General features: G+C 38.2%; 1 protein-coding gene across 2 annotated transcripts in view; it reads left to right on the top strand.

Annotated features, from left to right (window-relative positions):
• The window catches only part of LOC106057544 (uncharacterized), a 31247-nt gene that overhangs the window by 11605 nt on the left and 7369 nt on the right, over positions 1-12273 (top strand). For both annotated transcript variants that reach the window (XM_013214784.2, XM_056033078.1), the window contains exons 5-9: positions 43-243; positions 944-1027; positions 2773-3084; positions 9632-9928; positions 11857-12057. In XM_013214784.2, the coding sequence (XP_013070238.2) occupies positions 43-243; positions 944-1027; positions 2773-3084; positions 9632-9928; positions 11857-12057 (1095 nt within the window). The remainder of the gene's footprint in view (positions 1-42; positions 244-943; positions 1028-2772; positions 3085-9631; positions 9929-11856; positions 12058-12273) is intronic.

The following is a 12273-nucleotide window of genomic DNA, read 5'->3' as shown; positions in this document are numbered from 1 at the left end:
TTATTCAAGAATGGACAATAGATCTTCATGTTTTTCTTCTAGAATATCCAGACTCCGAGTTAGATGGAGACTGTCCACAAGATTATATTATGCCTGGCTCGCCTGTTTACTGCACTTGCAAGCTCCGTAGACCTGGCCTACCTCCTGGTAATGCCTACTGGCTTTCATCATCTGCGCTGAGGTATCCCACTTTTGCAAGTGTTAACAATTCCCGTCGGCTGGAGATTTTTTTCGATCCTACAGGTAGTACGATACTTATACTGAAATTTTATTTAGTGGTATTATTAATTTCATTAAGCTTACCCAACGGTGATAGTAAAATTTGGCCGTTTGAGCTGTTGTGATGATGGTATTGTATGGTGATTCATCATCATCATCATCTTTCCTCGTGGAACATAGGGCCTCAGTAAAAACACGCCACTCTCCACGGTCTCTTGCTAGTTTTTTTAATGGCTTCCCAGCTCTTTCCTGTCCTCTCGGCTTAATCTAGTACACTGCGTCGTCACGATCTTTTTGGTCTTCCTCTACGTCAGCGGTTCTCAACCTTTTAAGCTCGGTGACCCCTTTTACAATATCCCACTCTGCCGCGCCCCCCCCATACACACACATACAGCAATAGAAGAATAGACAATAACAATCCTTATTTTTGATGGTCTTAGGCGACCCCTGGGGGTCGTGTCCCACAGGTTGAGAACCCCTGCTCTACGCCTTGTTCCCTGGGGGTTCCACTCTAAAGCCTGTCTAGCAGATTTTGTAGACGCAAGTCTAGTTACGTAACATCAGAGCGTAAACGAGGTTTCGTATATTACTGAAACAGTGAAATGCTTTTTTGGGATGTCTTAGTTTTAATGTTTGTTTTATGAAACACTGGAAACATACAATAAAATTATGCATTGTAGAAATTCCCAAGCTGTATTATTTTTTTTTTCATGTCTTCCTCTAGATATTAACCCTAAATTTACCTGCAGTTCAAATTCTTCGGTATTTCAACCAAAAAATTCAGTTTTTTACGAGCCCAAGTTTGCATGTGAGTACTGTTTACGTTCTTAGTTATTATCTTCAAATCTTAACCATGTATAAGTTTGTTTCTTTAAAAACGTATTATCATTATAAAAGAACGCTACGTTGTACGGTCTATTGCTCCTATTTTCCTTTTTGCAAAGCTTATAGTCTGTCTGTCCGGTTAAAAGTTTGCACACGCTTTTTCTCACAGTTTTAATTCAGGTCTTTCAACTTTTTTTTTTCATTTAAAAAGCGATTACATTAACATTCAGAGATACCCCCTTCTTTATCCTCCATCCCTTTCCGAACTGGTCCAGACATGTGATAGGACCATAGCGTTTTGAGAAAGCTAAAAGCATGAAATAGCGCTAAACAAAAACTATTGGTAAAAAATATTTCTAGTCGCACAGATTTATTATTGTTAGTTTAGATCTATTATAAATTTAATTATATGACTGATCCTAACTAATTAAAAAACAAAACTCTGCTTAATATAAGGTTTGTGTGTTTCAATTTGTTTATTGTTCTTCTTTCCTATTTACCTACACGTCCTGCGTCTCGAAGTTCTATTTGGTTCTCAGCTGCCTCTATAATAAAGCTTGTTCTTGCGTCTCGAAGTTCTATTTGGTTCTCAGCTGCTTCTATAATAAAGCTCGTTCTTGCGTCTCGAAGTTCTATTTGGTTCTCAGCTGCCTCTATAATAAAGCTTGTTCTTGCGTCTCGAAGTTCTATTTGGTTCTCAGCTGCTTCTATAATAAAGCTCGTTCTTGCGTCTCGAAGTTCTATTTGGTTCTCAGCTGCCTCTATAATAAAGCTTGTTCTTGCGTCTCGAAGTTCTATCTGGTTCTCAGCTGCCTCTATAATAAAGCTTGTTCTTGCGTCTCGAAGTTCTATCTGGTTCTCAGCTGCCTCTATAATAAAGCTTGTTCTTGCGTCCCGAAGTTCTATTTGGTTCTCAGCTGCCTCTATAATAAAGCTTGTTCTTGCGTTCCGAAGTTCTATTTGGTTCTCAGCTGCCTCTATAATAGTCTATAATAAACCTTGTCCTTGCGTCCGAAGATTAAGAAGCAGTGTAGTATTTTACGTAGGTATACAGTCCTAGCCGTGATCTACATATTTTGCAACCTAACCGTTGTCTGCCAGTGGTAGGTTTAGGTTCTCATTTCAAAGTAATGTCTGTGCTCGGCAGCTGATTCTCTTTCCGTTTTAAATGTGTACCCCGTGGCCTAAGTCTCATTCGGAAGTTACCAGTTGCTCTTTTCTATGCCATTTTCAAAGCAAGTTGGCACTTCAGGAGTTCTTAACAGTGTGGGGAAAAATTAAATCTTTCAATGCAGAGAATCATTAGTAATGATACTTCTATTATCTAAATGCTGAAAAAATAAATCTCTATGACACTTTGGATTGCTCTGCTTTTCGTTTCTGATTCTTATTGTTTCTCTCTATTAAACTAGACTCTTATCATGCGTGCGTTCTTTAAAACGAGTTTGTCAATACAAAAAATTAAGATAGCGTGTCTTGCTTTTCGTAGAGATTAATTTTCATGAGCTTGACCACCGCTTTTTAAAACGTTAAAATGTTGTTACTATTGTGTATCGTTGACTTCGTTTATCGTAACTGCAATGGTAGAGGGTATTTGCTGTGTAAATACGCGAGCTAGCAGCACCGGGTGACACCAAATCCTGGTGACGTCTCTGAATATAGAAATGTATGTACGAAAAATATTATTTTGTTGCTAATCGGTTCTTCATCACTATTTTTTTTTCCCAGATGGACCGGACAAGGTGACACTAGAAGCACTGACCAGTCCTATTCTCAGATTCTCAAATGCACCCCTCTCCGTGAAAATGCTTTGCAAAGTCCTTTTCAGTCAAGTCCGGCCAGACGTGTCCATCAGCGCCTATGTTTCCCCCAGCACATCAGGGCTGACGGTGGATCCCGTCCATTTCGACGGGCAGGACTACATCGCTAGTATAAATCTCGTCCCGGAATCTCCGGGCGCCTATAATGTCACTTGCGTGGCACAGAATACAAAATTTCCCACATTATCTGCACTAAGTAACTTGGTTGTACAAGTTTTTGGTAAGAGTTTTTTATAATATAGCTTTTGTTCTTCTGAATTTAATAATTAAATAAAGAGAACTGCCTTTTTTATTAGAAAACATATATTCACTCTCTCCGTTCGTCTGGTAAAAAGTTTGATCATGTTATTTCTCCCACAACCATACTCGATCAAGTAAAAAAATTGCACAATTATTCATTGGCAGGTATGGGTCATTTGGGTCATGAATAAATAAAAAAAAATCAACCCATTAATCAATTAATTAATGGTAATTTATTAACTTCTTTGATACCAACAAGGAAATTTAATTTTTTCAGCCCTAACAGTTGTGGCTAAATATTCAGGGTTTCGTCTCCTTAGATAATTAAATACATTTTCGGAACAAGTTAAAATTTTAAACATTTATTTATTTCACCTCGCAGTACATGAATTAGCGGTAATTTATCTATTCTGTTTGATATCAAATAAAGGAAATAACTTCTACATTATTAAGAGATACGGTTGTAAGTGTGGAGTTCTTTCCCTTTGAAAAGTTTTTTTTTTTTTTTGTCTATTTTTTAAAAGGAATTTGATTTTTTATATATTGCTTGCTTTAAAATTCTTTTCAGGTTATTAAAGATTTTTTTTTATTTGTGCAAACTATATTATTTTTATTTAATAAAGCGTTATCAATTATAAGTAAGTAAATGGTTAAAAACGAAGACATTTAATATAAATGGAATGTTAATAGAGCGCAGATTTCAATAATAACCAAGAAAAAGAACTTCTTGAAACGATCTTTTAAAAATCTTAGATATTAAAACAAACGAAAAAACTTAACACAGTTAAAATGAGGTAATATGTTTTCAGTAGAAAAATGTTAGGGCAGGGTGGTTGAGTGGATAAGCGCTTAGCTTCTAAACCTGGGATCCTGGGCTCGAATCTGAGTGAATTTTGGGGTTAGGGGGCCCCTGAGTCCACCTGACTTTAGTTGGGGTCGTTGTGATGGCCATGTGACACCCTGTTCGTTAACAGTTGGCAAAAGCAACAGATGACCTTAACATCATCTGCCCTATAGATCGCCATTTGTCAAAAATATCTATAAAACTTTATTTCTATGGAAGTTTAAACAGCAATTAAATCTACTTTTTCCTTTGATAAGGAGACAATACAAGAGAGAAAGAAAGAAAAGGGAAGTTGTTATATTTACAGTCAAACCACTAAAACAATCAGTTTCTTATTGGTCATTGCAAACTTCTATCCTGATACCTACATTTTAAAAACATCAGTGGCATGTCACTACTAGATTATAAATACGAATTTCGTTATCGGTGTATTAATTTAGTCGTGCATGTTAATTAAGAGACTTAAACGACACTAAGTCCTTACTACTCCTTGCTGATTCAGGCCACCCGTTTCAACTCTACGACACTGTATCCTGATAATGGAGCATTTACACGATTGTCTTAGTATATTGAATAGCAAATTTAGATAAACTTTATGCCTTTCTGAATATTTAGTTGTTTTTATTTTTTTGTATCTGCTAGTTATAGTTATATCTTTTGTATTATATTCCACTTTCGCGTTTTATTCCTAAAGTGTCTTTGAATTGAGTGATTTTATTCATAGTTTTACTCTAGTCAAATGTAAATATTTAGCGTCTGTACCAATGACTTGTTTTTCCTAGCGTTGAGTGGTCCTAAAAAGAGAACGCATATTCAAATACAGGTCTAACCTAGCTCAAAGTTTCAATACCATAAATAAATTTAGCACTTAAGTGCATCTACTTTTGAAGCACCTTCAAGCTCTTCAATAAAAAGGCTTAAAGTCAAACTTTTTGTGTTCATATTTATAATCTAAGGAGGATAATCCTCTAGCCAAATGTATTTTTGAACTAGAAAACTACAAGGTATGACCTAAAATAACCAGATTGAAAAAGGGGGAGTAATAACTAAACCCAGTGAGACAACTGATGCATTGAAAGAGGAAGAGGATATAAGTGAAGTGACCCGTCGCAGTGTAAGTGAACAGTGTAGACTAAATGAAGGTTAAGGGTCAAGGCTATCACAGCCTAAATGAAGACAGGTTATCACCGAAGAAAAATATGACAGGAGAGGAAACTGAAAGATCTAGTAATTGAACATCAAAAATAAGAGTAGGCTACTCTCGTCTCATAATTATTATTTTGCAATTTTTAGATACATAATCCTCTTTATCAAAAGACTGACTGCAACACTAAATTGTGATTGCTTTTTGTATTTTTGATAATCAATTACTAGATCTAGATCTAAAAAATAAAATTATATGTTACATAGGTTAGGGTTGAAAAAAACAACAACTTGACTTCTTTGAACTACTTGACAAATCAACGCCTGGATCCAACTGTCTACACAATGTTCACGAGCGATCAGTCGCGGATAAGAATTTATTTCCGGTTTCCAGTCTAGCAGCATACATAAAAACATTTTTTTGTTTTAAAATATATCAACAAAAGCACAATAGATGTAGAACGAGTGTCAGGGGTGCACCTAACAGCTCTTTTGTGTGAGTCTTGTGTACGGAAACCTTCTCACAGACACCCCCGCCGTTTTTTTGTTTTTTTAATGTGCACACTAGAGATTTGAACAGAGAGCCCCTCACCATGATATAAAAAGCATAAAGAAAATTCACTTTTAAAGTTACTAAGTTAAAGCAAATAGTTTTTGTTCAAAACCTGATCTGGCTGGTCGTGTTCTATCACCTTTTGTTATTGCGATGGTCGCGGTTCGAATCTCAAAAGCCGCATTGCCACTGGCATATTAATAAAAGAATGATATTGACTTAAATCAGAAATAGATATGCTATTGCAGTGATAAGACTTCCAGATCTGAAAATGTAAACTTATTAATTTTGTTTTTTAATTATTTTTTGTACTGTACACGGCCCAATTTAAATAATGGGACTTTTTTCTACCCTCTACAAATATTTATTTAGTTTATCCTAATCAGGGCCGGCCTTAGGCCACTGTAACCTATGCGGCCGCAGTGGAACCCCGCACTTTCATAGGCCCATCACTAATTCTAGGTGTAAATTATTCAATTATAAAACATTATAACTTATATATAATAATAACAGGGTTTCCTTGGCCTTCTGATTTTCCAGGACCGCCTTGAAATCTCATGAAATTGTCAAAATATACGAACAAGTCCTAGAAACCTGAAATTATTAAAATGTCCTGAAAACTCACGAAAATCTCCTAGATCTAGAAAGTAGACAAAATTGTTTTTGTTTTTTTTTGGGTGCCAATCCGATGAGTAATGAAAAAAAAAGGCCTTGTCAGCTTTAATAGAAATGTATATATATAGTTCGTCCATCGTGGTTCGATGATGACCACTTTGCACTGGGGTTTTATGCCTCCTCATGTGGCTGGTGAGACCTATGTGAGCCCGGAATGTTCGGCCGCACACTGGGCAGGTTATTCCAGCTGGAGCTAGTGTCGTTTGTCTTGCTTTTCTTTTCTGGCGTTTTTCTTCTGCCTGCGTTGTTCTTTTTTCCTCAGCAACCTGTGCGCCAGTTTTCACAGCGTGACGCCATGATGCTCTGTCGTGTGCCTCTGTCTCCCAGGTGCCAGGGTCTATGCTGAACGCCTTCAGAGAAGCTTTGAGGGTGTCCCTGAAGCGATTTCTTTGCCCACCTTGCGAGCGCTTTCCTTCGCTTAGTTGGCCATACAAGAGTCGTTTTGGGATGCGGTGGTCTTCCATTCTGTAGACGTGACCTGCCCATCGCAGCTGGGACTGCATCAGGATTGTGTGGATGCTTTGCAGACACGCTCTTCGAAGGACTTCTGTATCTGGTATTTTGTCTTAGACATGTCATGTGGAAGCGGTTTAGTCTCTTCGCATGTTTACTGTACACTGTCCATGTTTTTTATTATTATTATAGCTTTTATATAGCGCTACTTTCATGCTTATAGCATGCTCAGAGCGCTTTTGGTTCAATCTCATTTGTGGACCGGTGGGGGGGGAGGGGGTATCTAGGAGTTGGTTTTCCGTGCTGCCTTTAGGCGCTCAGTAAACACAACTCTGCCCGAGTCGGGTGTCGAACCTCGAGCCCCCTTCTAGGTAGCCAAGCCAAGCTAAGTTCAAGCGCACTTGGCCTCTCGACCACGCTTCCCATGTTTCTGAGGCATAAAGCAATGTAGGGAGGATGACGGCTCTATAGACCCCTAGCTTGGTGTTTGTGGTGAAGTCACTGACGATGCTCTGCAGATCGTTTTCAGAGCAGACATTTAGGGCACAGTTATCAGCAAATAGCAAGTCTCTGATTACTGCTGCATTTGTTTTTAATTTTGCTTTATGCCGCCTCGGGTTGAATAGGCCACCATCAAATCTGTATGATATATTTATCCCGTTGTTTTCTCTATTTGTGAATGCATCTGTCAGCATAGCGGAGAACATGATACTGAACAGTGTAGGTGCTAGGACACAGCCTTGTTTTACCCCGTTTGATACTTCGAAGGGCTCTGATGGTTCTCCACTTTCTTGGACACGATCCTTCATGCCATCATGAAATAGTCTCACCATGGTTATGAATTTTTGTGGACAGCCATACTTTGACATGATCTTCCAGAGTCATACTCTGCTAACAGTGACGAATGCCTTTGTTAAGTCGATATATATTGAGAACAGGTCAGCATTTTGTTCTTGGCATTTTTCCTGGAGCTGCCTTGCTGCAAAGATCATGTCAATGGTTCCACGCTCTTTTCTGAAGCCGCACTGGCTTTCTGGTAGTAGACCATATTCTATGTGTTGCATGAGCCGATTTAGTAGGATGCGTGCAAGGATTTTCCCAGCAATAGAGAGAAGAGATATTCCTCTGTGGTTGTCGCAGATCTGGCGGTTTCCTTTTTACTTGTATAAATGAACAATTTTGGCATCTTTAAAGTCTTGTGGTATTGACTCTTTTTCCCACATAATTAAGAAGAGCTTATGAAGTCTTTCAATCAGGGCTAATCCACCTTTTTTGTAGACCTCTGCGGGAATGGAGTCAGCTCCTGGGGCTTTTCCGCTTGCGAGCTGTTGAATCGCAAGATCGGTTTCCTTTAGCGTAGGTGGGTCATCAATTTTTTCATTTATTGGTACTTGCTGTAGCCTGTCTATGGCCGCTTCATTTATGATGGAAGGTGTATTGAGAACCTTTTCGAAGTGCTCTGCCCAGCGTTTTAGGATTTCTTCCTTATCTGTCAATAGGATTGTCCCATCAGCATTTAATAGAGGGGATGAGCCTGACTTTGTGGGTCCATAGATTTCGTTTAAGGCATGGTGGAAGTTCTTCATATCGTGCTTGTCAGCAAATTCCTGTATTGTTTCCACTTTCTTGCTAAGCCAGGTATCTTGCATTTTGCGTAGCTGTTTTTGCACATTTTTGCGGATGTAAGGGAATGCATCTTTAGTGGACTGGGAGTTTGGGTTGTTCAGACACAATTTGTGGAGCTTGTGCTTTTCGTCTAATAGTTTTCTGATCTCAATACTGTTTTCATCAAACCAGTCCTGATGCTTTCTCTCCATAGGACCGAGTATGTTTAATGCTGTGCTATAGATAGCTTCTTTGAAGCATTCCCAGCTTTTATCTACATTTGATTCAGTTAGAACGGTGGACTTGAGGCAGTTCTCTATTGCATCTGCAAGCGACTTTTCAGTTTTGTCATCTGCTAAGCTGGCCGTGTTTAGCCTTTTTTGGGGTTTTGATTTTTGCGGACGTCTCTTTGGTTGGATACGAATGTTTAGTTTTGTGATGATGAGGCGGTGGTCTGTTCCACACTCTGTACCACAGCAAGATTTGGTGACACGAATGTCCTGACGGTCAGATTGTCTGGTGATGACGTAATCTATGAGGTGCCAGTGTCTTGAGCGGGGATGCATCCAGGAAGTTCGCTTTCTCATTGGAAGACTGAATATTGTGTTCGATATGAGCAGCTTGTGTTCAGCACAGGTCTGGAGTAGTAATAATCCGTTGCTGTTGTATTGACCAATCCCAAATTTGCCTAAGACTCCTTTCCAGATGTGATGGTCAGAGCCGACTCTTGCGTTGAAGTCACCGAGAATGAGTAGCTTTTCTGTTTTTGGAATATTAAACAAGGTGGAGTTTAGTTCTTCGTAAAACTTTGCTATGACATCATCTGGGTTGGTCATGGTGGGTGCGTAACAAATAACAATGGAAATATGTTTCTTTCCGTTTTGTAAAGGCAGCTTTAGGGTCATGAGCCTATCACTAATTCCTTTGGGAGGCCCGACTAGTTTAGATACTATTGATGTTTTTATGGCAAAGCCGACTCCAGATTCACGTCGTACTTCAGTGCTTCTACCGCTCCAGAAGAAAGTATATCCAGCTCCTCTTTCGCAGAGTTCACCTTCATCTGCAATAGAAATGTAATGCAAATACGAATGTATTTTCTAATACAAAATCTTAATTTTGACACGCTTAGATCTAGCCAGACTGGGCCTCGCACAATCAGTTTCGCATAGGGCCCCGCTATTGTTAGGGTCGGCCCTGATCCTAAGTATACGTTTTTGTTATAACTATCATCTTCATTCTTGTCATCCGCATCAGGAGGCAGCGCCCACGTTAAGGTAAACATCACAGGCTCCACGGAGAGGAATCTATGTAGCAGCGTTCCAGTCTCTTGCTACGTGATGGCTAATGGCGTCTACAATGGTACCTTATGCTCCATCTACGCCAACAGCATGCTTCTCCAGAATCGGACCTCGTTTGAGAGGGACGTCAGTTTCCCACTCACCCACAACTTTGAGCCGCCATTGAGTGGGGAATACGAGTTGGAGTGTGTCGTCATTAACATTAATACATCCGAGACACTAGGCAGAGACAGAATCAAGTTAACAATTTCAGGTGAGTCACATCACAGAACTAACATTAGAGAGAGAGAAAATATAAAGTTAACAATTTCATGTGAGTCACATCACAAAACTAACATTAGAGAGAGAAAATATAAAGTTAACAATTTCATGTGAGTCACATCACAAAACTAACATTAGAGAGAGAAAATATAAAGTTAACAATTTCATGTGAGTCACATCACAGAACTAACATTAGAGAGAGAAAATATAAAGTTAACAATTTCATGTGAGTCACATCACAGAACTAACATTAGAGAGAGAAAATATAAAGTTAACAATTTCAGGTGAGTCACATCACAGAACTAACATTAGAGAGAGAAAATATAAAGTTAACAATTTCAGGTGAGTCACATCACAGAACTAACATTAGAGAGAGAAAATATAAAGTTAAACTCTCCGATGAGCGGTATTGTCAGTGGCGTAGCAGGGGAGTGGGTGGACAAAATTTGAAAATCCCCCCCGGGTCCCCACTTGAGGGGTTCCCCTAAATGAGTGTCCGGAATCTTTTTTTACATTAAATATTAAGCCAATGACAAATTAATCTTGCTATTCATGTTGTTATGTAAATTAGTGACCATATTGCATGTATTCCACACAGTACACAAAAGAGATACAAGACACCGATAGCAAAGACAAACAGACACAAAAACTCTTCAGTGCCTCTGGCAGTCCAATCATTAAATACAATTCAAGTATCTGATATAAACAATTCACATATAAATTATGAGTGAGTCTGGTTTGAATGTATATTTTAGTTTTCTATACTTATAATGTTTTGCTTTGTGTGATGCACACATTTCCTTATGTGTAATAAAGGTAATTATTGCTATTATTATTGTTGATAAATGCATAAATCTGTCCACAAAAGGCTTTATTTTTTATATTTCAATGCAAGTCCCAGTGGATCTCGTTTGACTTTACAATATGCTAACTAATAGAAACAGAGACTTTGCTTGAAAAATAAATTAATGATGTTTAACTGTTCATAACTATGTAACTATGATAGCTAGCAGCTAGCAATTTGGAGCAATCATGCTTGCTTTTATAATTCGTTAAATTATTCGTAAATTTTGTGTGTTATAAAACAGTGCAGAGAATTTGATCATTAGATTTGGTGAAGAAAGGAAATAAAAATCACCAATTATAAAGTTTGTTTTTTTTTTGATCAAATTGGAAAGTGCGCTTAATTTGAATCACGATAAGATATTTGTATAGCGCAACTTTCATTCTTATGCATGCTCAGTATTATTATTAAGCGAAATTGTTGGGTAAAGGTAGAGGCTGTTCTTAGGTGATCAGTTAATGCAGTTCTACTTTTAATGGAGCTCTATTTTTAAACTTTATTCAGGAAGGGTTAGGAGAGTCTTATTATTGATGAAGTGTTGTCCTGTTTACTTTTAAGTGAAAAAAAAAAGCTCCAAAGGATCTTTTGAAATTTTATTACTTTAAACGATCAAAACATGTACATGGGTGAATTCGACGGGGACGCCTCTGAGTTTATGTGATAACACAAACTCTCATTGTAATCTTTTTTTTTTTTAAAGTAGAAAACCTCAGTATGTGTGTTGTTCATTAAAGCATTTGAATAATATGTATACTTGGGTTCTGTACCACATTTTCCTCTTTTTCGATGCTTTTTCCATATATAGGATTTTAAGATTTTTTTTCTTTTTACATATATACCTATATATCGTTGGTATAATAAATATAACAAAAAGAAATTAAATAATAAAAAAGTTATGTACCTAGATCCAGTTTCTTGCTTTTTGAATTAAATTGAATATAATATAATTTATGCCTAGCTAGAATGAAGTTATTTTACACGACTCAGGTTGACTTTTACTTCAAGCCTTGTTTAGCTAGATCTACTGGAAAATGTAGGAATGAGACAACATTATTAAAATGCTATTTTTATTCCAGGAGGCTCGTGCGATGTCAATGCTATGGCCATAGGTCTCGGTGCTGGACTGGGCGGCGCCGTGTTGCTGCTGGCCATAGTAGTGGTGCTATTCGTTGTCTGGAGACACCGCAAGATAGTGACCAAGAAAAAGGACACGCAGACAGTGTCTTTCTCTGTTGGAGACAGCAAGGTCAAGGTTATTGTCCAGAAGAACGTTCAAGGTGAGTGTTGAGAGAATCGGCGGCTTAATTCTCACGCACACGACGGCTCATGGACGCTATATCAGTGCGTGATATTCTCACGTGACCTCAACTGCGTCACGTCACGGCCATTAATCTAGCCAGACCCATATACAGCTACTTGAGAAAACAGGAAACTTGATATATTAGACGTGAAAAGAATGATACGATATAATTGGACCAGGCCGTACTGACCTG

This window comes from Biomphalaria glabrata, chromosome 6, assembly GCF_947242115.1.
Source record: "Biomphalaria glabrata chromosome 6, xgBioGlab47.1, whole genome shotgun sequence".
Classification (NCBI taxonomy): domain Eukaryota; kingdom Metazoa; phylum Mollusca; class Gastropoda; family Planorbidae; genus Biomphalaria; species Biomphalaria glabrata.
The sequence above is the reverse complement of the archived record's forward strand: the minus strand, read 5'-3'. Positions and strand labels throughout refer to the sequence as shown.